We start from the raw sequence: 23353 nt of genomic DNA on the forward strand, positions 1-23353 counted from the left end.
GTACCATGGGCGTAGCTTGAAGCTTGTGGGCCCCGATGCAAAAGTTGACCTGCTACCCCCCCCCCCCCCCCAACCAACCAACCACCATCCGCCACTTCCACCACATGCCAAGATACTCCCACGAACCCTACCAGTCTGCACAATCCCCCTCCTATTGTGTCCCCCTCAGTCTGCACAATCCCCCACAGTCTGCCACATAGGGTGACCACGTGTTCCCCGGATTGCCCGCATTTTGCAGGTCTGTCCCGGGCACAATTATTCCAGGACAATACAGTGTCCCGGAATGAATGTGACACAGCCACCCCCCAGGCCAATCTGATGCCCCCAAAAAAGGCCGTCACATCACCGCTTTACTCACTGACAGTACTTGTCCTGGCCAGGAATGCCTGGAGGAGCACAGTCCCCGCCCCCCGCTTGTGATTGGAGAAATCATAAATCCCGCCTCTTGTGTCCAATCACTGTGCTGTGATTCGTTACAGCACAAGCTGATTTTTGGGAAGGGAGGGTGTCCCTGAATGGTAGTTTGGAAATGTGTGGTCACCCTACTGCCAGTGTACAAGACCCCCCTCAGTCTGCACATGTTAACCCCCCCCCCCCCCACACACACACACACACACACACACATAATCTGCACAAGCCCCACCCCCCATCTGTAAAAGTCCCAAAAGTCTCCCCAATTTGCACAAGCCCCTCCAGTCTGCACAAATCCCATCACCAGTCTGCACAAGGCCCCCCCGTCTGTACAAGTCCACCCCCAATCTGCACAATGCCCCCCCCCAATCTGCACAAATGCTCCCCAGTATATACAAGCCCCACATCCCCCCCTGCCCACCCAGTCTGTACAAGTCCCCCCAATTTGCATAAGTCCTCCCCAGTCTGCACACCCCCCCCCCAATCTGCACAAGCCCCCCATAACCCCCCTCCCCCAGAGTAAATACACCAAAACCTGCATAAGTTACCCAGAGCATACAAGACCCCCTCAGTCTGCCCCCCCCCCCCCCAGTCTGTACAATCCCACTCCCTCAGTGTCCCCCACAGTCTGCACAACTCCAACCCCACAGTCAGCACAAGTCTCCCACAGTGTACAAGACCCCCCTCAGTCTGCACAAGCCCCCCTCATCTGTACAAGTCCCCCCAATTTGCACAAGCCCCCCAGTCTGCACGATTCCCCTCCCCAGTCTGCACAATCCCCCCCCCCCTGATCTGCACAAATGCCCCCCCCCCATATATACAAGTCCCACAAGTCCCCCCAGTCTGCACAAGTCCCCTTTCCAGTCTGTAAAATCCCCCCCCCAGTCTGCACAAGTCCCCCTCCAGTCTGCACAAGTCCCGCTCCAGCCTGTATAAGACAACCCCCCCCCCCCCACCAGTCTGCACAAGTCACCTCCCCCTGATCTGAACAAGTCCCCCTCCAGTCTGCACAACCCCCTCCCCCTCCTTGCAGTCTGCACAAGCCCCCTCAGTCTGTACAAATCTCACAAGCCCCCCCTTCCCAGTCTGTAGAAGGAAAGTGGAAAAGGAAAGGAAAAATGGAAGGAGAGAAAAGGGTAAAGGAAAGAGAAGGGAAGTGGAAAATAAAAAGGGAAGGGGAAAAGAAAAGGGAATGGAAGTAGAGGGAAAAGAAAGGAAAGAGAAGAGAGGTGGAAAAGGAAAGGGAAAATGGCAGGAGGGGGAAGGGGAAATGAAAAAAAAAGGAAAGAGAAGGGAAGAGAAAAAGGTAAGGGAAAAGAAAGGAGATGGAAGAAGAAAGGAACAAAGAAAGAGAAGAGAAGGGGAAAGGAAAGAGAAGGGAACTGGAAAGGGAAAGAGAAGGTAAGTGGAAAGGGAGAGGGAAATGGAAGGAGAGGGGAGGGGAAAGGAAAAAGGAAAGAGACTGGAAGCAGAAAAGAAAAGGGAATGGAAGTAGAGGGAAAAGAAAGGAAAGAGAAGAGAGGTGGAAAAGGAGAGGGAAGGGGAAAGGAAAAAGAAAAAAAAAAGAGAAGGGAAGGGAAGAGGAAAAAAGGACATGGAAGAAGAAGAAAGGAACAAGGAAATAGAAGGGAAGAGGGAAAGGAAAGGCAAAAGGAAGAAGATGGAAGAAGAAAGGAACAAGGAAAGAGAAGGGAAGTGGAAAAGGAGAGGGAAGGGGGAAGGAAAGAGAAGAGAGGTGAAAAAGGAAAGGAAAAATGGCAGGAGAGGGAAGGGGAAAGGAAAAAGAAAAAAAAAGAGAAGGGAAGAGGAAAAAAGGAGATGGAAGAAGAAAGGAACAAGGAAAGAGAAGGGAAGAGGAAAAGGAAAGGGAAAAGAAAGGAGATGGAAGAAGAAAGGAACAAAGAAAGAGAAGAGAAGGGGAAAGGAAAGAGAAGGGAACTGGAAAGGGAAAGAGAAGGTACGTGGAAAGGGAGAGGGAAATGGAAGGAGAGGGGAGGGGAAAGGAAAAAGGAAAGAGACGGGAAGCAGAAAAGAAAAGGGAATGGAAGTAGAGGGAAAAGAAAGGAAAGAGAAGAGAGGTGGAAAAGGAGAGGGAAGGGGAAAGGAAAAAGAAAAAAAAAGAGAAGGGAAGGGAAGAGGAAAAAAGGACATGGAAGAAGAAGAAAGGAACAAGGAAATAGAAGGGAAGAGGGAAAGGAAAGGCAAAAGGAAGGAGATTGAAGAAGAAAGGAACAAGGAAAGAGAAGGGAAGTGGAAAAGGAGAGGGAAGGGGGAAGGAAAGAGAAGAGAGGTGAAAAAGGAAAGGAAAAATGGCAGGAGAGGGAAGGGGAAAGGAAAAAGAAAAAAAAAAGAGAAGGGAAGAGGAAAAAAGGAGATGGAAGAAGAAAGGAACAAGGAAAGAGAAGGGAAGAGGAAAAGGAAAGGGAAAAGAAAGGAGATGGAAGAAGAAAGGAACAAAGAAAGAGAAGAGAAGGGGAAAGGAAAGAGAAGGGAACTGGAAAGGGAAAGAGAAGGTAAGTGGAAAGGGAGAGGGAAATGGAAGGAGAGGGGAGGGGAAAGGAAAAAGGAAAGAGACGGGAAGCAGAAAAGAAAAGGGAATGGAAGTAGAGGGAAAAGAAAGGAAAGAGAAGAGAGGTGGAAAAGGAGAGGGAAGGGGAAATGAAAAAGAAAAAAAAAAGAGAAGGGAAGGGAAGGGAAGAGGAAAAAAGGACATGGAAGAAGAAGAAAGGAACAAGGAAATAGAAGGGAAGAGGGAAAGGAAAGGCAAAAGGAAGGAGATGGAAGAAGAAAGGAACAAGGAAAGAGAAGGGAAGTGGAAAAGGAGAGGGAAGGGGGAAGGAAAGAGAAGAGAGGTGAAAAAGGAAAGGAAAAATGGCAGGAGAGGGAAGGGGAAAGGAAAAAGAAAAAAAAGAGAAGGGAAGAGGAAAAAAGGAGATGGAAGAAGAAAGGAACAAGGAAAGAGAAGGGAAGAGGAAAAGGAAAGGGAAAATAAAGGAAATGGAAGAAGAAAGGAACGAGGAAAGAGAAGAGAAGGGGAAAGGAAAGAGAAGGGAAGTGGAAAAGGAGAGGGAAATTGAAGGAGAAGGGAGGGGAAAGGAAAAAAGCAAAGGAAAGAAGGGAAGGGGAAAAGGAAAGGGAAATGGAAGTAGGGGGAAAAGAAAAGAAAGAGAAGAGAGGTAAAAAAGGAAAGGGAAAATGGCAGGAGAGGGAAGGGGAAAGGAAAAAGAAAAGGAAAGAGAAGGGAAAGGAAAAAGGAAAGAGATGGAAGAAGAAAGGAACAAGGAAAGAGAAGGGAAGGGGAAAAAGAAGGAGATAGAAGAAGAAAGGAACAAGGAATAAGAAGAGAAGGGGAAAGGAAAGAGAATGGAAGTGGAAAAGGAGAGGGAAATTGAAGGAGAGGGGGGGGAAAGGGAAGGGAAGGGAAGGGGAAAAGGAAAGGGAAATGGAAGTAGAGGGAAAAGAAAGGAAAGAGAAGAGGAGAGAGGTAAAAAAGGAAAGGGAAAATGTCAGGAGAGGGAAGGGGAAAGGAAAAAGAAAAGGAAGGAGAAGGGAAGGGGAAAAGGAAAGGAAAAAGGAAAGAGATGGAAGAAGAAAGGAACAAGGAAAGAGAAGGAAAGGGGAAAAGGAAGGAGATAGAAGAAGAAAGGAACAAGGAATAAGAAGAGAAGGGGAAAGGAAAGAGAAGGGAAGTGGAAAAGGAGAGGGAAATGGAAGGAGAGGGAAGAGGAAAGGAAAAAAGGAAAGGGGGAAATGAAAAGTAATTGAAAGGAGAGGGAAAAGTAAAAGGAAATAAAAGGAAAGGGAAAGGAAAAGGAAAATGGAAGGAAGGGAATAGGTTCAAAGTGAACACATGTTCCCTTTGATACATTAAAAATTCAAATGCAAATATTTTGGTGCATTTTTTTCCTATTTACTATTGAAAACATTTTGTTTAATCCCACCATGTAGTGTATTGCCTCCAGAACAAAATAATTAAAGATGTGCTGGGAAAGGAGGGCAAGACCAAAACCAGATAGTAAAGTCTGAAATTATTTTTAATTTTTAACAAAAAATAGAAAAAAGTAAAACAACCAACGCGTTTTAGGGACAACATCACTCCACCTTCATCAGGGCTCCACACAGGATAAAACTTGGATGGACTCAAAGAAAACAGTGACTTCAGAGACCCAGATTCGGACTGGTACTAAACTCTCTACAAGTAATAACCTGACTGCAGTTGTTGTGCAGCAATTACCGGTAATCTAGTGCAGTCCATAATCTAGTCTACTGTAACCCATTTCCTGTGCTAGAGTAACAACTGCGCTATTCTATAAATACAGTGCTGTGAAAAAGTGTTGTTACCCCAGGACAGGAAGTATGTTACTGGCACAATCACCAGGCCAAAATTAAGAGAAAAAGAGTCTAAAAAAAGAATTTGCTGAGGTCCCCACATCTCTTCTTGGGCGTTGGGCTAGAATATATTTTTTATTATTCAATGAGGGAGATTTACCAAAACTGGAGGACACTGGTGCAGCTGTGCATGGTAGCCAATCAGCTTCTAATTTCAGCTTGTTCAATTAACCACTTCAGCCCCGGACCATTTGGCTGGCCAAAGACCAGGCCACTTTTTGAGATTCGGCACTGCTTCGCTTTAACTGACAATTGTGCGGTCGTGCGACGTGGCTCCCAAACAAAATTGTTGAGACTTCATTAGAGTTTATCGGCGTTTAGTGTTTTTTTGGGGTAAAAAACACAGCAATTTGAACGCGATTTTCAGGCGTTCAGAAAAAGGACCGCCTCCTGCACATATACGTAGGCAGAATGGCACGGCTGGGCACATGCACGTACAGGTACGTCCTCTTTAATTGCCCAGCCGTGGGTCACGGTCCGAAGCTCTGTGACCGCGGCCGCGGGACCGGATCGCCGCTGGAGTCCCGCGATCGGTCCCCGGAGCTGAAGAACGGGGAGAGCTGTGTGTAAACACACCTTCCCCGTTCTTCACTGTGGCGCCGTCATCGATCGTGTTCCCTAATATAGGGAACCACAATCAATGACGTCACACCTACAGCCACACCCCCCTACAGTTAGAAACACAGATGAGATGACACTTAGCGCCTTCAGCGCCCCCTTGTGGTTAACTCCCAAACTGCAATTGTCATTTTCACAGTAAACAATGCATTTTTTGCTGTGAAAATGACAATGGTCCCAAAAATGTGTCAAAATTGTCCGAAGTTTTTTTCCCACAAATAGAGCTTTCTTTTGGTGGTATTTGATCACCTCTGCGGTTTTTATTTTTTGCGCTATAAACAAAAAAAAGAACGACGATTTTGAAAAAAATAAAAACACAATTTTTTTTACTTGTTGCTATAATAAATATCGCCAATTTAAAATAAAAATAATCTTTTTTTTTCTCAGTTTAGGCCGATACGTATTATTTTACATATTTTTGGTAAAAAAAAAAACACAATAAGTGTATATTGATTGGTTTGCGCAAAAGTTATAGCGCCTATAAAATAGGGTATAGATTTATGACATTTTAATTTATTTATTTTTTTTACTAGTAATGGCGGCGATCTGCGATTTTTGTCAGGACTGCGATATTGCCGCGGACAGTTCAGACACTTTTGACACCATTTTGGGACCATTCACATTTATACAGCGAACAGTGCTATAAATATGCACTGATTACTGTGTAAAAGTGACTGGCAGAGAAGGCGTTAACACTAGGGCGTGATCAAGGGGTTAAAAGTGTTCCCTAGAGAGTGATTCTTACTGTGGGGGGAGGGGACTGACTGGGGGAGGTGACCGATCGGTGTCCCTATGTACAAGGGACACACCATTGGTCTCCTCTCCCTGACAGGACGTGGATCTCTGTGTGTTTACACACAGAGATCTATGTCCCTGGCTCTGTAACTGCCGTTCGCGGGTAGCTGGCGGACATCGTGGCCGCCAGGCATGCGCATTGGCACCAGCGGGGACACGTGTGCCCCCTTGCGGCCGGGAGGCCCGAGGACGTCATATGATGTCCACCCAGGACGGCAGAGCCACCTTGTGGACGTCATATGTCTATACACCAGAATTGAAGTGGTTAGTTCAGCACTATATGGTGATATCAGTACACTTTTGAAATAGTTGCAGCTTCAATCATTTATTTATCTTTTAATATTTTTGGTTCGCATCAGCGCTTAAGTACACAATTTTTATACAGGGTTTTGTGTGTTCACACACTCAAATCTGAGTGCTGGCGCTCTTGCACGGGATCGCCCGCCGGCCACGTGCATCGCGTTCCCTGCCAAAAAAAAGATAAGGACGTACCCATACAGGGTTTTCTCCAGGGGAGCCATTCTGCAGTAGTATATCTGCGTGAGCCGGTCGAGAAGCCGTTAATGTAAAAAAAAAAAGAATTTATAAGCTGTGGGCACTGTGGATGGGGCGGATGAACTATTTTCATATTTCTGGGTTTAGTGGCACTTCAAAGTCTGTAAACGTACTTTGCGGGGTTCCCCACACGTTTAATTCTTTGAATTCTGTGACACGTAGTCACTTATGCCCTGTGGGTAGGCACAGGGCCCGATCCTAGGGTCACAGGCGCCTGGGTGCAGAAATGTTTCTGGCGCCCCCACATGGGCGTGGTCGTTTTACTATCTCCTCCCCTTTACAAATGTTTCTATGGCAAGGACTCAACCACAGAGATGCTCCCCCATGAAGTCTTCATTATCCTGGGATCCTTACATGATCTCTTAACAATAAACAAAATACAGGAAGAGAAGCAGAGGACTTTATTGGGACCTGGAGGGTGGGGCTCTCTGATGGACACAGAGAGGGCTTCTGTTAGAGAGTCTGTTAGAAAGAGCCCCCAGATATACTACAGACATGATACAGGAGATGGTCAGAGACTGCAGACATAGTACAGAAGACGGTCAGAGACTGCAGACATGGTACAGGAGATGGTCAGAGACTGCAGACATGGTACAGGAGATGGTCAGAGACTGCAGACATGATACAGAAGACGGTCAGAGACCGCAGACTTGGTACAGGAGACAGTCAGAGACTGCAGACATAGTACAGGAGATGGTCAGAGACTGCAGACACAGTACAGGAGATGGTCAGAGACTGCAGACATAGTACAGGAGATGGTCAGAGACTGCAGACACAGTACAGCAGATGGTCAGAGACTGCAGACATAGTAAAGGAGATGGTCAGAGACTGCAGACATGGTACAGGAGACAGTCAGAGACTGCAGACATGGTACAGGAGATGGTCAGAGACTCCAGACACAGTACAGGAGATGGTCTGAGACTGCAGACATGGTACAGGAGATGGTCTGAGACTGCAGACATGGTACAGGAGACAGTCAGAGACTGCAGACACAGTACAGGAGATGGTCATAGACTGCAAACATAGTACAGGAGATGGTCTGAGACTGCAGACATGGTACAGGAGACAGTCAGAGACTGCAGACACAGTACAGGAGATGGTCAGAGACTGCAGACATAGTACAGGAGATGGTCAGAGACTGCAGACACAGTACAGGAGATGGTCAGAGACTGCAGACATAGTACAGGAGATGGTCAGAGACTGCAGACATAGTACAGGAGATGGTCAGAAACTGCAGACATAGTACAGGAGATGGGCAGGGGCTGTGTATCCTTTGCAATCTATCATGCCATAAAACATCTAGAGCAGGGGCAGCCCAGAGCACATGTAAAGGGATGCTGGGGATGCCAGCACACTAAACACTGTGACTCACCTCGGTTCTCTCTCTGTGCAGCCCGAGATAGAGATGGGAGGGGGAGGCATTCCAACTGGAGATAGTGGAGACAGTGCGGGATCCAAGACTCCCAGTGTGAGGAATTCATTCCTGCACATCAGCACTCAGCAGCCACTGAAAACTAGAACCCTCGTTTCAGGAAGAGGAGCAGCCCCTCCCCCGAGCACTGCCAGGCTGGACGGGCTGCCCTATGCTCACACATCAGTTCTGGACGGACACACACCTATGCTCAGAACACTAGTTCTGGACGGACACGAACAAGGAGATAAGGAGGGAGGGGAGAACTCTGGCACTTCGGAGCCCCCACCTCTGCAGGCGCCTGGGTGCAAAGCACCCTGTGCACCCTGCCTAGGATCGGCCCTGGGTAGGCACTCCTGTGTCACACATTTCATAGAGCCTTCCTGCTGCGCTACAGAACTGCAGAGAGGAGGCGTTTCAGGAGGCGGAGTCAGAACAGGAAGCTCTGCTTGCAGGCAGCAAGGTACCATGGGATACATAGTCCTTAGAAATGGAAACAGGAGAGGAGAAGCTGCAAAGCATGCTGGGAACACAGAAAGTGACAGTAGAACTCACAACATGAAAGGAGATTTTTTTAAATGAGGTTTATATTGAATTGTCCAATATAACTATTGTTTGTATCGTTATTACAATGCTGATGGTATAAAATGAAAGTGTATGACGCGTCCGTAGATTTTTATTGATGCCAGTTCTGCCACACAGGAAAAAGCACTCATTTGTTGCATGCGTTGCGGTGCGTCTTTGGCTTATATCATCTGGAACAAATGCGCTGGTATAAGTTTCATTCTGATTTGTTTAAAGTGACATATTAAGTTGTATATCCTTTAGCTGCAGGTCGTGAGAGAAATGCAGGCTGGAAAATAAAGGGAGACATCAAAGCCAGTTAAAGAGGAACCGCAGTCTGCTTCTATAATTTGTAATAAAAAAACATCTTTGCCGTTCTGAAGCTTCCCTCCAACCACTTTGCATATTAATTTTATATATACTGCGATTCTGTACTTGCCAAATATGCTGCAGAAATCTCCCTCCACTGAGTCTGGCTGCAGCCATTTTAACTGTGGGCAGCTGAAGCTGCTGCCTGTTCACTTCCTGGATTTACACAGACACACAGAGGCACTAGAACACTTTAGCGGCGCAGAGCAATTATTATCATTTTCTTATATAAACTATACATATATTTTGCAATTAACCGCTTGCCAGTGTTGCCAACCTACAATACCAGATTGAAATTTACTGGCACGACACCCGAAATTTACTGGCGCAGCCACGTTTTTACTGGTATGTCACAAAAGTTACTAAATTACATTTTTAGGTGCAGATTTCAGTATTTAGGCTACAAACAAGTACGATAGGCAAATAGCAATGTGATTTAAGGTAAAAAAACATATTTTTGTTATTTTCGATATAATAAGCGCAAATTATTTAGTCACATCACCCCCTGCCTCCATCCCCCTCTGCCACCAACACCCCCTGCCTTCACCCCCCTCTGCCACCAACACCCCCTGCCTCCATCCCCCTCTGCCACCAACACCCCCTGCCTTCACCCCCCTCTGCGGTGCCACAATCTCCCTCTGACTCCAATCTCCCTCTGCCTCCAATCTCCCCCTGCCTTCCAATCTCCCTCTGCCTCTAATCTCCCCCAGGCCCTCTGCCTCCAATCTCCCCCTGCCTTCCAATCTCCCCCTGCCTTCCAATCTCCCTCTGCCTCTAATCTCCCCCAGGCCCTCTGCCTCCAATCTCCCTCTGCCTCCAATCTCCCTCTGCCTCCAATCTCCCTCTGCCTCCAATCTCCCTCTGCCTCCAATCTCCCCCTGCCTCCAATCTCCCCCTGCCTTCCAATCTCCCCCTGCTTTCCAATCTCCCTCTGCCTCTAATCTCCCCCAGGCCCCCTGCCTCCAATCACCCCTTGCCTCCATCGTCCCCTGCGGTGCCACCAACAACCAACCCCTGTCTCCACCCCCACCCTCTGCGGTGGCACTAACACCCTCTGCCTCCAATCACCCCCTGCCACTAACATCCCCTGCCTCCATTGCCCCCTGCCTCCACCCCCCTCTGCGGTGCCACCGCAGCCACCATCACCCCACTGCCTCCAATCACCCCCTGCCTCCAATCTTCATGCGCAGTTCCAAGCCGAACCGGTTTCAGCTATTTTTACTGACACATTGCCCCAACCACGGGCATTTACGAACGGGGGAAAAGGTGCCCGTTTTTATGTTACCTGTAGAGTGTCATATTCATTCGAAGCTTCTGTTTTCATAAGAACCTCATATGTGGTATTTGGGAGCTGGGAATTCTGGGAAAAGAAGAGAGAAAGAAATTTAGAAATCCATCCCAACACTCTGAACAGCAAGGGCAGCGGAAAACAAAAATATTCTCTAAAAAAAAATGATGACCCATTCACCACCAAAACCTGACTTATTCACCACCAAAATGTAAACCATTCACCACCAAAACATGACCCAATCACCACCAAAACATGACCCAATCACCACCAAAACATGACCCATTCACCACCAAAACATGACCCAATCACCATCAAAACATGACCCAATCCCCATCAAAACATGACCCAATCACGCCCAAAACATGACCCAATCACCACCAAAACTGGATTCATTCACCACCAAAACGTAAACCATTCACTACCAAAACCTGACCCATTCACCACCAAAATGTAAACCATTCACCACCAAAACATGACCCATTCACCGCCAAAACATGACCCAATCACCATGAAAACATGACCCATTCACCATCAAAATATGACCCATTCACCATCAAAAGATGACCCAATCACCATCAAAACATGACCCAATCACCATCAAAACATGACCCAATCACGCCCAAAACATGACCCATTCACCATCAAAACATGACCCAATCCCCATCAAAACATGACCCAATCACGCCCAAAACATGACCCAATCACCACCAAAACTGGATTCATTCACCACCAAAACGTAAACCATTCACTACCAAAACCTGACCCATTCACCACCAAAATGTAAACCATTCACCACCAAAACATGACCCATTCACCGCCAAAACATGACCCAATCACCATGAAAACATGACCCATTCACCATCAAAATATGACCCATTCACCATCAAAAGATGACCCAATCACCATCAAAACATGACCCAATCACCATCAAAACATGACCCAATCCCCATCAAAACATGACCCAATCACGCCCAAAACATGACCCATTCACCATCAAAACATGACCCAATCACCATCAAAACATGACTAATTCAAGCAAAAGGGGAAGCACATCAAACGCTCATTGATCCGGCAGTTGTGTGGTAAAGGCACAAGTTTTTTTTTACCTTCTTCAAGTCTCTCTAATACTTACCTGAGCCCCCTCTCGATCCAGCGATGTCACACTCCTGATTGGCTTTTGGCTCCTGATATGTATATTTGTTCTAGCAACTCAAAGAGTATTGAAGCCACTGGATCAGCATGACAAAGACATGGCTGGAATTTACAGAAGAGGGAGGAGATCAGCACTGGCAGCATCCATATCCCTTAGTAAATATCATTTAAAGGATCCTGCAAACCCTCACCTTGGAAAACAAGTAATTCCGTCTCAAATAGAAATGAAAGGCAACATGCTTGTGTATAGGTATAAAAAAGAACATCACAAATACCTTTCCCCCTTTTTTATGAGTGATCACATGTCCTCTGTTTTCCGCTGCATAAGAGCTGGAGGCGGAGAAACAGCAGCACACCAAAAAGCAGCCAGCCAATGGCTGTGAAGTGGGGAAGGGTTGTGTTAGGAAAAGTCTGGTCATTGGAGGGGAGCAGGCTGAGTTCCCAGCACAGCTGGAGAACTGACCACACTGTACTTTCCTGCCTAGTGTTGTCAGTTTTTAGATTTTATTTTATTAAGGATTATTTCCGCGTTCCCTGGTTAAAACTGGCAGGCGTCTCAGCCAATCAGGTTCACCCATTTACCGGTAACCTGATTGGCTGAAGCAACATTGAGGGTGGGACTACTTCGAGGGATCGATCCGAGGACGGCTGAATGAGAAAAGTAAGTGCCAGGCGGGGGGGGGGGGGGGTGTTAATATGGCGGCATTTTAGGGGCAAACTGGCATCAATGGCATGGCACAGTGGCTGCAATTGGCATGGCACAGTGGCGAAAATTAATGGGCACAGTGGCGACAATTGATGGGCACAGTGGCGACAATGGCATGGCACAGTGGCTGCGTTTGGCATGGCACAGTGGCGACAATTGATGGGCACAGTGGTGACAATGGCACAGTGACAACAATTGATGGGCACAGTGGCGACAATTGATTGGCACAGTGGCTGCATTTGGCATGGCACAGTGGCGACAATGGCATGGTACAGTGGCTGCGTTTGGCATGGCACAGTGGCGACAATTGATGGGCACGGTGGTGACAATGGCATGGCACAGTGGCAACAAAGGCATGGCACAGTGGCTGCGTTTGGCATGGCACAGTGGCGACAATTGATGGGCACAGTGGCGACAATGGCACAGTGACAACAATTGATAGGCACAGTGGTGACTATTGATGGGCACAGTGGCTGCGTTTGGCATGGCACAGTGGCGACAATTGATGGGCACAGTGGCGACAATGGCACAGTGACAACAATTGATAGGCACAGTGGCGACAATTGATGGGCACAGTGGCTGTGTTTTGGCATGGCACAGTGTCGACAATTGATGGGCACAGTGGCTGTGTTTTGGCATGGCACAGTGTCGACAATTGATGGGCACAGTGGCGACAATGTAGTGTGGACAATCCGCGCTACCCCCTCTGCTACAAAGTGCACAAGTGCAAAATGTGATAAATTAAATAATAAATGAAGGTGCTGCAATTACCGTATTTGCCGGCGTATAAGGCGATTTTGCATTTTTTTAAGAATTTTTTGCCTGTACTCACCGTATAAGACGACCCCCCTTCCAAGGCTTCATATTTCTTTCTTCTGGAGCCATATTCATCTTCATTCTTGCTGGAGATGGAGCCAATCACGGCGAGCGATGTATTCTATTAACTAATACAAAGCCTGCTTGGATTGGCAGAGGCTGTGACATCATCAGCCCGCGCCTCTCTGACTCTCAAAGCCAATCCAAGCAGGCTACTGTATGTAGGCACTCGGATTGGCAGAGGTTGTTACACCAATCCGAGCAGGCTCTGTAATCATTTGAATACATCGCTCACCGGGATTGGCTAAGCGGTATATACTGTATGTAGCCAAAGCTACATAGAGAATTACCGCACATCCAGCGGGCATCCGAACAGCTGACCCGGCGTATAAGACGACCCCTGCTTTTTGGCCAGTTCGTCTTATACACTAAGGTCGTCTTATACACCAGCAAATACAGTAAATACAAAAGCCTAAATATTCGGCTTGAGACAAGTGAAAAAAACAGAAAAAAATGCACAACCTTAATCCAATGACGGATTTTACAATAAAAAAATGGTGGTTAAAAAACCATTGAAAATGTTTAAAAAACAAAAATAGCATCCATGTATGATCATTATGTTACCTGTACAGTGTCGTATTCACATGAAGCCTCTGTTTTCATAAGAACCTCATATGTGGTATTTGGGAGCTGGGAATTCTAGAAAAAGAAGAGAGAAAGAAATTTAGAAATCCATCCCAACACTCTGAACAGCAAGGGCAGCGGAAAACAAAAATATTCTCTAAAAAAAAAAAAAAAAAAATTATGACCCATTCAGCACCAAAACATGACCCAATCACCACCAAAAACTGAACCCATTCACCACCAAAACCTGAACCATTCACCATCAAAACTGGATCCATTCACCACCAAAATGTAAACCATTCAGCACCAAAACATGACCCAATCACCACCAAAAACTGAACCCATTCACCACCAAAACATGACTCAATCACCATCAAAACCTGACCCATTCACCACCAAAATGTAAACCATTCACGACCAAAACATGACCCAATCACCATCAAAACATGACCCAATCACCACCAAAACATGACCGATTCACCACCAAAACATGATCTATTCACCAACCAAAATGTAAACTATTCACCACCAAAACATGACCCAATCACCACCAAAACATGACATATTCACCATTAAAACTTGACCCATTCACCACCAAAACATGAACCATTCACCACCAAAACATGACCCATTCACCACCAAAACATGACCTATTCACCATCAAAACCTGACCCATTCACCACCAAAATGTAAACCATTCACCACCAAAACATGACCCAATCACCACCAAAACATGACCCAATCACAATCAAAACATGACCCAATCACCACCAAAACATGACCCAATCACCATCAAAACATGACCCGTTCACAACCAAAACATGACCCGTTCACAACCAATACATGACCCATTCACCATCAAAACATGACACAATCACCATCAAAACATGACCCGGTCACCACCAAAACATGACCCATTCACCATCAAAACATGACCCAATCACCACCAAAACATGACCGATTCACCACCAAAACATGATCTATTCACCAACCAAAATGTAAACTATTCACCACCAAAACATGACCCAATCACCACCAAAACATGACATATTCACCATTAAAACTTGACCCATTCACCACCAAAACATGAACCATTCACCACCAAAACATGACCCATTCACCACCAAAACATGACCTATTCACCATCAAAACCTGACCCATTCACCACCAAAATGTAAACCATTCACCACCAAAACATGACCCAATCACCACCAAAACATGACCCAATCACAATCAAAACATGACCCAATCACCACCAAAACATGACCCAATCACCATCAAAACATGACCCGTTCACAACCAAAACATGACCCGTTCACAACCAATACATGACCCATTCACCATCAAAACATGACACAATCACCATCAAAACATGACCCGGTCACCACCAAAACATGACCCATTCACCATCAAAACATGACCCAATCACCACCAAAACATGACCCAATCACCATCAAAACATGACCCAATCACCATCAAAACATGACTCAATCACCATCAAAACATGACCCATTCACCATCAAAACATGACCCAATCACCATCAAAACATGACCCATTCACCATCAAAACATGACCCACTCACCATCAAAACATGACTCAATCACCATCAAAACATGACCCAATCACCATCAAAACATGACCCAATCACCATCAAAACATGACTCATTCACCATCAAAACATGACCCAATCACCATCAAAACATGACCCGTTCACAACCAAAACATGACCCGTTCACAACCAAAACATGACCCATTCACCATCAAAACATGACCCAATCACCATCAAAACATGACTCAATCACCATCAAAACATGACCCAATCACCACCAAAACATGACATATTCACCATCAAAACATGACCCAATCACCATCAAAACATGACCTATTCACCATCAAAACATGACCCATTCACCATCAAAACATGACCCAATCACCATCAAAACATGACCCATCCACCATCAAAACATGACCCATTCACCATCAAAACATGACCCAATCACCATCAAAACATGACCCATTCACCATCAAAACATGACCCATTCACCATCAAAACATGACCCATTCACCATCAAAACATGACCCGTTCACCATCAAAACATGACCCAATCACCATCAAAACATGACCCAATCACCATCAAAACATGACCCATTCACCATCAAAACATGACCCAATCACCATCAAAACATGACCCAATCACCATCAAAACATGACCCAATCACCATCAAAACATGACCCAATCACCATCAAAACATGACCCAATCACCACCAAAACATGACCCAATCACCACCAAAACATGACCCAATCACCACCAAAACATGACCCAATCACCATGAAAACATGACCCATTCACCACCAAAACATGACCCAATCACCACCAAAACCTGACCCATTCACCAACCAAAACGTTGCGTTTCTGCCTAATGGGCATCAACAGGGAAAGGAGGCACAGACTACACTTTGTAAATGTTTGAAGCTTTCATGATGTCAGCTTTATCCAGTGAGTGGAATTAAAGAAAAGACATACGGCATACGCTTGATCTCTGTGATCGGGATCCTACGGATCTGGTAAGCAGCCATTTTTTACATTGATTTGTGGAAATCCATTGAGGAAGATGCCGACACCTTTATCTCATCTGCCCGGGGAACCAATCCACACACAGGAGTTCCTGTAATTGTGTGTTTATAGAAAAGGACGCCATCTTTTTATTGTGAACTCCCTCATTGGATTAAGGACACTTTTATGCAATTGTATTTGTTTTTATTTCGTTGCACATTTTTTCCATTTTTTTTCACAGTGGCGACAATGGCATGGCACAGTGGCGAAAATTGATGGCATGGCACAGTGGCGACAATTGATGGGCACAGATACAATTGATGGCACAGTGGCTGCGTTTGATGGCATGGCACAGTGGCGACAATTGATGGGCACAGTGGCTGCGTTTGATGGCATGGCACAGTGTCGACAATTTTATGGCACAGTGGCGACAATTTGATGGGCACAGTGGCTTCGTTTCATGGGCATTTTTTTCACAGTAGCGACAATGGCATGGCACAGTGGCGACAATTGATGGCATGGCACAGTGGCGACAATGGATGGGCACAGATGCAACAATTGATGGCACAGTGGGTGCGTTTGATGGCATGGCACAATGGTGACAATTGATGGGCACAGTGGTGACAATTTGATGGGCACAATGGCAGTACATGGGACGGCAGGCTTATATCAGGAATATGAAATGTTGGGGTAACATATTCTTTAATGGTAGAAAAAAGAAATCACTCAATAAGAGTCACTATCTCTCCTGGTTATAAAATAATATACCTGATGTCTTGGTGATGTCCGACGTAGTTTTAGTCTGCAAAAATGTAAAATAAAATAGAATGAGCATTACATGGCACAGAAATCAAACACACCATGGTGGGCTCGGTTCGCATTCTCTGCGCCCTGAGCCCACCTTATTTTGAAGCCTATTAGAGCCTCAGGCTCTAATCAGGTGCTTCAAAAAAACACCCCCCCCCATTAGAATCCATGCATCCAGCGTCCTGCAAGGGGCCGGACAAATGGATGGGGGACACCCTGGCTCCCTTAATGGATGGGCCCCCCCTGACACCTACATATGATGCTGAGCTTCAGGGCTTGGAAGAACTCTAATGGAAGAACTCTAATGGAAGAACTCTAATGGAAGAACCCCAATGGAAGAACCCCAATGGAAGAACTCTAATGGAAGAACTCTAAAGGAAGAACTCTAATGGAAGAACTCTAATGGAAGAACTCTAATGGAAGAACTCCAATGGAAGAACTCCAATGGAAGAACTCTAATGGAAGAACTCTAATGGAAGAACTCTAATGGAAGAACTCTAATGGAAGAATTCTAATGGAAGAACTCTTATGGAAGAACTCTAATGGAGGAACTCTAATGGAAGAACTCCAATGGAAGAACTCTAATGGAAGAACTCCAATGGAAGAACTCTTATGGAAGAACTCTAATGGAAGAACTCTAATGGAAGAACTCTGATAGAAGAACTCTGATAGAAGAACTCCAATGGAAGAACTCCAATGGAAGAACTCTAATGGAAGAACTCTTATGGAAGAACTCTTATGGAAGAACTCTAATGGAAGAACTCTTATGGAAGAACTCTAATGGAAGAACTCTAATGGAAGAACTCCAATGGAAGAACTCCTATGGAAGAACTCCAATGGAAGAACTCTAATGGAAGAACTCTGATAGAAGAACTCTGATAGAAGAACTCCAATGGAAGAACTCTAATGGAAGAACTCTAATGGAAGAACTCTAATGGAAGAACTCTTATGGAAGAACTCTAATGGAAGAACTCCAATGGAAGAACTCCAATGGAAGAACTCCAATGGAAGAACTCCAATGGAAGAACTCTAATGGAAGAACTCCAATGGAAGAACTCCAATGGAAGAACTCTAATAGAAGAACTCTAATGGAAGAACTCTAATGGAAGAACTCTAATGGAAGAACTCCAATGGAAGAACTCCAATGGAAGAACTCTAATGGAAGAACTCTGATAGAAGAACTCTGATAGAAGAACTCCAATGGAAGAACTCTAATGGAAGAACTCTAATGGAAGAACTCTAATGGAAGAACTCTTATGGAAGAACTCTAATGGAAGAACTCCAATGGAAGAACTCCAATGGAAGAACTCCAATGGAAGAACTCCAATGGAAGAACTCTAATGGAAGAACTCCAATGGAAGAACTCCAATGGAAGAACTCTAATAGAAGAACTCTAATGGAAGAACTCTAATGGAAGAACTCTAATGGAAGAACTCTAATGGAAGAACTCTAATGGAGGAACTCTAATGGAGGAACTCTAATGGAAGAACAAAATTATAAAAAAAGTGTTTGGGTACAGTGTAGAACGACCGCGCAATTGTCATTCAAAGTGCGACAGCGCTGAAAGCCGAAAATTGGCCTGGGCAGGAAGGTGCGTAAGTGCCCCCCGGTATGGAAGGGGTTAAATACTCTACCTTCTATAAAAATGTATCGTCATTGCAAGAAAAGCCAGGCAGAAAAATCCAAATACAGCCACGAAAATCACATAAATCATCTTCAGGATTCCTTCTTTCAATTCATAACCTGCAGACAAATAGAAACGAGGAAAGATTACATTCTGATCTATTAGCTAGATTCAGGTAGGGGCGCGCATCTTTAAGGCGGCGTAGCGTATCGTATTTACGCTACGCCGCCTTAAGTCAGAGAGGCAAGTACTGTATTCACAAAGCACTTGCCTCCTAACTTACGGCGGCGTATCGTAAATGGGGCCGGCGTAAGCGCGCCTAATTCAAATGAGGATGAGGGGGCGTGTTTTATGTTAATGGGGGGTGACCCGACGTGATTGACGTTTTTTACGAACGGTGCATGCGCCGTCCGTGTACATACCCCAGTGTGCATTGCTCCAAAGTACGCCGCAAGGACGTATTGGTTTCGACGTGAACGTAAATTACATCCAGCCCCATTCACGGACGACTTACGCAAACAACGTAAAATTTTCAAATTTTGACGCGGGAACGACGGCCATACTTAACATTGACTACGCCTTCTAGGGGGCAGCTTTATCTTTACGCAGCGTACCTCTTACGGAAACGGCGTATCTTTACTGCGACGGGCGCACGTACGTTCATGAATCGGCATATCTAGTCATTTACATATTCTACGCCGAACTCAATGGAAGCGCCACCTAGCGGTCAGCCTAAAAATTACACTTCAAGATACGACGGCGTAGGAGACTTACGCCGCTCGTATCTTAGCCTAATTTAAGCGTATCTGGTTTCCAGAATACGCTTAAATTAACGTCGGCGTAGATTCAGAGTTACGACGGCATATCTACTGATACGCCGGCGTAACTCTCTATGAATCTGGCTATATATGTGTAGAGAAAATACAAAAAAATGCAGCGCTAAAAATGAATAGTGGGAAGACCGTGATGTCTATGTTCGACATTCACAGGTATCAATGTAAATAAGTGAATCCATAAAATTAAAAGTGGTGTCAATTGTTATAGTGAAAGCACTATGGACCTTATTAACAAGGCAATATCTATATATGCATGAGTCCACAAGAATATACGTGAAAATAAAAGTCCATATGCATAAACGTGGAAAAAATGTAGAAATTATTTTTGTTGAAATCATCAATGAGAGATCATAGTGACAAGACACCCACGGTGATTCTATTGGAATGTGAAGATAGTGATAACGCCCACCACCAAAGGGGAGGCTTACCGGATGCGGTGGACCCAAATGAGCTTATACCCAAAGGGTCAAATAGGCTTGTAGGCAGTACAGATAAGATGGTGCAGGAACACGCCAACGCAAACGGTCAACAAACAGCGATAAGATCTTCGCTTGGTATCAGGTGGAGGGGGTACCTCAGCTAGGAGATGGCTCATACAGTTGGAAGAGCTTGCCCAAATTATGTGGAGGAAAACGAAAGGCACATAGCGTGATACCGTAAAAACAGAAACGTTTATTATCGGTTAAAAACACTTAGGCCTTGTACTCACGACCGGATCTGTGCGCTGGAAACTGTCTGCCCGACAGTTTCCGGCGTACAAGGCTGATTTTTGTTTTGTTCCGCTGGCGTGTACACACCAGCGGACCAAATTCCCGTCGTACCGGAACGCGTGCACGTAAACTACGTACGACGTCACTATAAAGGGGAAGACCAAAGTTAATGGCGCCGCCCTCTGTTCCTCTTTTGCTAGTTACGGGTTTGCTCGTGTTAGTGAAGGTTTGGTTAGAGCTGATTCGCGCTTCTCGGTCTCCAGGCTTTGACAGCGTGTATTCACGGGTTCAGTGCGTGTGCTTGCGGTAACGTAGTTGTCATTCGGCTATAGGCAAGCAGGTTGTTTCTGCTTTAGCAGTTGCATCCTGTGCGCTCGTATCTGTTTGTCGCGCGTTTGTCGCAGGTAGTGCTGGATTTGCGAGTGCTTTCTGTTTCAGTGTGTTCTTGACTGACCAGCCGGCCGGTTTGAAGCCATGATGGAGCAGCAGCGTCAATTTTCGCGAGTTGGTGCTGTTTATGGGATGGCTGCTGGATATGTTCATTTGTCCAGTACTTTGGCCAGAAACAGGGGGCGGAGGCGTTTCTGGACCAAGAATTGGTTGCGCCAGCGTGACCAGTTCTCACATATGCCTCTGCTTAGGGAACTCCAGGAGAATAATCCTAATGACTTTAGGAATTTTCTCCGCATGACGGACCCCGTATTCAACCGTCTGCTGGATCTTCTGTCCCCCTATATCACGAGGCAGGACACTGTGATGCGCCAAGCCATCACGGCCGAGCAGAGGCTTATTGCCACGTTGCGGTACCTGGCGACTGGGAGGAGCCTGCAGGACCTCAAGTTCTCGACAGGCATCTCTCCGCAGGCGCTTGGGGTCATCATACCGGACACGTGTGCTGCCATCATCAAAGTTATGCATGAGGAGTATATTAAGGTAAGTTTCCTGGCTCTAATAATGTGGCCAACTAACTTTATTTTTATTTTCCCAGATATGCTGTGTGTTTAACTAACGTTACCTTTTCTCCCTATGCATGTTGATATCAGCTTTACATGTTTTATTCTTGGCCTACCTGCATATTTGTCCCTTACCCAATATTAACCTGTCCAGCATGCTATCCTAGGGACAAACCCACCTTGCCATTTTTTCAAACAGGACTTTTTGGTTTTTGTGTCCCCCCCCCCCCTTCAAACTTTTATTGTCCCCATCAGAGGGCTGTGGAGTCTCTTAATGAAGTGGCCCTATATATTTCATTTCCCAAATTCTCCATGCACATTTTTCTAATGCAATTTTAATACTGTGAACTGTCACAAGGATGCTTGTAGGATGTATTTGTTACAAAGTACTAAATCTCTAATTTTGTTTGTCCCCACAGCTACCCTCCACACCACAGGAATGGCAGTCTGTGGCTTCCCAATTTGCCCAGCGGTGTGATTTTCCAAACTGCGGTGGAGCAATAGATGGGAAACACGTCCGCATTGTGCCCCCACCCCGCTCGGGGTCCTACTATTATAATTACAAGGGTTATCATAGTATTGTGTTGATGGCGGTGGTGTCGGCACAGTATGAGTTTCTATATGTGGACGTGGGGAAGAACGGCCGGATGTCTGATGGGGGAGTGTTCGCACGGACTGATTTCTATGATCGTCTCCAAGCTGGTGGTCTGGCATTGCCACCAGATGAAGATAATGTGGAAGGACTTCCGTTTGTGTTCCTAGCGGACGAGGCTTTCGGGCTTGGTCCTCACCTCATGCGGCCTTTTCCCCAGAGGACCCTCACCTCAGAGAGGAGTGTGTTTAATTTTCGGTTGGCCAGGGCTCGGAGGGTAGTCGAGAATGCCTTTGGGATACTCACCAACCGGTTCCGCCTGTTCAGGACATCGATACATCTGGCGGAATATAAATTGGACACCGTTGTATTTGCCTGCTGCATTTTGCACAACTTTTTACGCAGGCACTCCCAGACGTACCTACCCGACATCGGTTCTGAGGCAAGACTACCCTCAGATCCCCTTCCCGGGCTGGACACTGGTCGCGCTGGCTTGGCCCCCCAATCAGCTCGTGAGGTACGCGACAAATATGTTGAGTACTTCATGGGTCGGGGGGCCATTGCTATGCCAGATCATATTTCTTTCTAATTCGGCCCCCAAAGAAAGGAATATTCTAAAAAATAATAAATAATTAGACCATTGGACTTTATACAGTTGTTTGTCATTAATGCTTTTTCTCTTTTTCTGTCTTCCTGGTTCTCTAACTAACTTCTTCAATTGTAATGCATAATTGATTTCTCCACTTTTAGTAACTAACCACATTTTGCACAGTATTCACTCATCTACAAACAGGGTATTGAGTCTAGAAATAAGAAGCAACTCCATTTGTAAATTTTGAGGTCAATTTTTTTAATTTTTGCTTGTTCATGACCCCAAAAATAATTTTATAGTTTTTTCATTACTCCCTGCTTTTGTACTTAGGAGTCTACAAAATTTTTTTATACTTTTTTTTTTTTTCAGGTAATTCAACCAAAAATATTATGCAGATTATACATTTATTAACAAGTTCACTTTTTTTTTTAGCAAATATAGTTAGATTTATTGTTTACATATATATATATATATATATAGATTATTTTTGGTGGGGTGTTTACCGCCTTAATTTTTTTTTTTGGCATATTTTTTATGCACAAAAAACAATAATTTTTTTACCATTTTTTTTGTTTTTGGTGTGTTTTTCTAAAAGTAAATTTTTAGGTGATAATTTGGAGTCAAATCTCTACTTCACTAAATTCAGTGATTAGAGAGATTTATAATTCTATATATATATTTTTAAAATTTTTTGGCGTTGTTTATTCTTTATGGTCTAAACTTTATAGTATCCCAAAATGTTCAACATGGTCAAAAAGTAACAAAATCCAATTCCAAAAATCTTAAAAACTCACAACAGCAGTCAGTCATGGTGTGCTTTCACACTGGAACACGCCAAAATTGGAAGATACACACATTCAGTGCAAACTCGCCAAATGTCATTGGTTCAACAGACAAATGGCCACATGTGCTATCTGACATCATGGGTGATCAATGTCTGTGTTTTGTGGGAGCAAACCCTTCCTCTCAACTACTTGAGGA

General features: G+C 45.2%; 1 protein-coding gene across 1 annotated transcript in view; it reads right to left on the bottom strand.

Annotated features, from left to right (window-relative positions):
• Positions 1-13692: 13692 nt before the first annotated feature.
• LOC120916160 (sialoadhesin-like) overlaps positions 13693-23353 on the bottom strand; it is a 40715-nt gene continuing 31054 nt past the window's right edge. The window contains exons 6-8 of the mRNA XM_040326981.1: positions 18700-18808; positions 17027-17060; positions 13693-13776 (exon numbers count right to left, since the gene is read on the bottom strand). Coding sequence (XP_040182915.1) covers positions 13693-13776; positions 17027-17060; positions 18700-18808 — 227 coding nt within the window. The remainder of the gene's footprint in view (positions 13777-17026; positions 17061-18699; positions 18809-23353) is intronic.

This window comes from Rana temporaria, chromosome 10 (assembly GCF_905171775.1).
Source record: "Rana temporaria chromosome 10, aRanTem1.1, whole genome shotgun sequence".
Taxonomy (NCBI): Eukaryota; Metazoa; Chordata; class Amphibia; order Anura; family Ranidae; genus Rana; species Rana temporaria.